Below are 2,500 nucleotides of genomic sequence, written 5' to 3' on the forward strand. Positions count from 1 at the left end.
CTTACGATCGAAACAACCTACTGTGTTGGTTATTACAAAAAAGAAAAGAAAAAAAACTATTAAACTATATATTAGCGAACCCTCTATCTTGAGCTCGATCTTAAAAGACGGGTGAGAGAAAGCACATGCGACGAGAAAAAAAAAGAAAAAAAAAGAAAGAAGGGTAGGTGAGTAGGCCATGGGGTTGAAGTTGTCTGTGGGCTGGGTCGGTGCGCCTTTCATCGTTGTGAGAACGAAAATACGATCATTGAGAATGATAATCGTGGTCAGTGAACAAGAATTGTCGTCATATTGCTTACTATTTTTCGTTTTTCGTTTTTGGTTCTTTTTTTTTCTTTTTCTTTTTCTTTCTTTCATTTTTTTTTTTTTTTAATTTTTCTTCCCGTTCTCCAATTATTTCTCTCTGTTTCTCTCTCTCTCTCTCTCTCTCTCTCTCTCTTTTTGTGTCTCCTGAAAATTGTTTGTTCTTTTTTCTTTTTTTCTTTCTTTTTTTTTTTATAATTATTCTTATTACTTCTTGTTTATACTGATTCCTTCGTTTCAAACAGGAGCACCGATAATAACACTAATGATAATGATATGCCAATAATTATAATGAAAATTATAATCGGAGTTATACTTCGACGATATAAGAACTTCGAAGTACGATAAGCTTCTTAAAAGTTATTCGTTATTTTTATTTTTGTTCGTCGTACTCTGATATATATGCCATGAACCCTGATCTTGACCTCCCTGTTTGCACACACAGTCTCATGGCCTATCCACCTCTTCACCGTTTATTATCTCACACCCGTCGCTTATTTTCTCCTCGGACAATCCTCAATCCCCCACCTCCTCCCCCTCCCCACTCTTTTATGTCTACCAAATATCTTTTTATTTTTCTTTTTTTCTCCCTTTTGTTTTCTTTTTGTTGTCTGTTTTTTTCCTTTGTCCTTCGTTACTATCCAAATTTTTTAAAGTTTATTTAAACGAGAGGAGTGAATTTTAACGGTGATTACGGTGGATAGTATTAAGTGTAATTAACTTTTTTTTGTTTGTTCTGACGAGAAAATAATTATTATCTACGAAGATATTGTAAATAAGAAAAGAAAATTAAAAAAAAGAAATAATCAAAAGAAAGAAGGAGATATAAAAAAAAAGAAGCACACAAAAACGAAGGAAAGTAAAATAATCACTGCCAATTACATACTTGTCAATGCGTAATGTTTGTATGTACTTACGTGTTCTTTTTTCGCTTTATCCATTTTTTTCTCTTTTTTTTTTTCTTTTTTTCTTTTTTCGTTCTCTCCTCGTTGCGAGTTCGCATCCACTTCTTACAAGTCTCTCTCTTAATACCGCATGTACAAAAAAAAATTCCTGGTATTTTATACTCTCTCTATTACTATATGTACGTTTGTTTTCGGCCGACGAAGCCCCTCCCCTCACCCCCGCGATGTCTACCGTATATATGTTTAAGTATCATAAAGAAAAGTAGCGTGTAAAATTAATACACGAATATCGCTCTCCCCTTATTTGAAACATTTTTCATTTCGACGGCGTCCTTCAGTTACGCTTTATCCTTCATCTCTTACGTTGTAACGTTCTCTCTTTATTTCTCGTACGAACATGCCGAATAATTAAATAAATAAAGAAAAAAATATATAAATAAATAATCGATGCGTTCGATCGACAATATAATATTCTATGGGAAATAAATTTTACGTTAATACGTCTCAGTATATTTATGTATAAAAAATAACATGATCTTTCTCGTTTCTTATCTTAAATTATATTTTTTAATTATCTAATATTACAGTTATTCGATAAAAATGTCGCTATCCGATGCGATTATCCGGAATAATTCTTTTTCGAACGCGCATCGACATGCTTTATTTTACGTTCGAATCTCCCGCGTAATTCACAACGTAATACGACAATATGGCGATGCGGCCAAGTAATTTTATTATCGTGTATAAAACGAACGTAACGATTCTCGTATCAAGCGCGGAATTTGAATACATATGTATACATGTGTATGTGTACGCGTGTATATATGTATGTATATATATACACACACACGCATATATGTATACATGTACATATTAATTAATGTAAAAAAAAAAAGAAAAAAAACGAAGAAAAGAGAACACCCCCTCCTGTGTTGCGCCGGAAAAAATAAGGGGCGAGCGAAACCGTGCTTTCATAGTTGACTTTAACGAGATATGATTTTTTCCGTTTCTGTTTAGTACGACAGTTTGTGCTCGGCGGCGGAGACAATTTGCCCGGTACGTAACTCATAACTCTCTTTTTTCTTTTCCCTCATTTTCCTAATTAAAGAAAAAGAAGACAGACATGAAGCCGTCTCTTTCTCTCTCTCTCTCATTAATGCGCGCGAGCTTCTTGCGATTTTCGAAATCGCCACACATTACACAAGCATACACACATTTACACATATATATACGCCAAACAGATAACACATACTTGTACCAAAACATGCTATCATTGTAATTTTAATTTTTAT

The 2,500-nt window shown here is 33.5% G+C and overlaps 1 protein-coding gene across 17 annotated transcripts in view; it reads left to right on the forward strand.

Annotated features, from left to right (window-relative positions):
- Positions 1 to 2,500, forward strand: part of LOC127064401 (ELAV-like protein 1) — a 42,237-nt gene that overhangs the window by 29,429 nt on the left and 10,308 nt on the right. For 14 of the 17 annotated variants that reach the window (XM_050995417.1, XM_050995416.1, XM_050995414.1 and 11 more), the window contains one exon: positions 2,226 to 2,264. The exons of the other annotated variants lie outside the window; for them this stretch is intronic. In XM_050995417.1, coding sequence (XP_050851374.1) covers positions 2,226 to 2,264 — 39 coding nt within the window. The remainder of the gene's footprint in view (positions 1 to 2,225; positions 2,265 to 2,500) is intronic. 17 annotated transcript variants of the gene reach the window in all.

Source organism: Vespula vulgaris, chromosome 6 (assembly GCF_905475345.1).
Source record: "Vespula vulgaris chromosome 6, iyVesVulg1.1, whole genome shotgun sequence".
Lineage (NCBI taxonomy): Eukaryota > Metazoa > Arthropoda > Insecta > Hymenoptera > Vespidae > Vespula > Vespula vulgaris.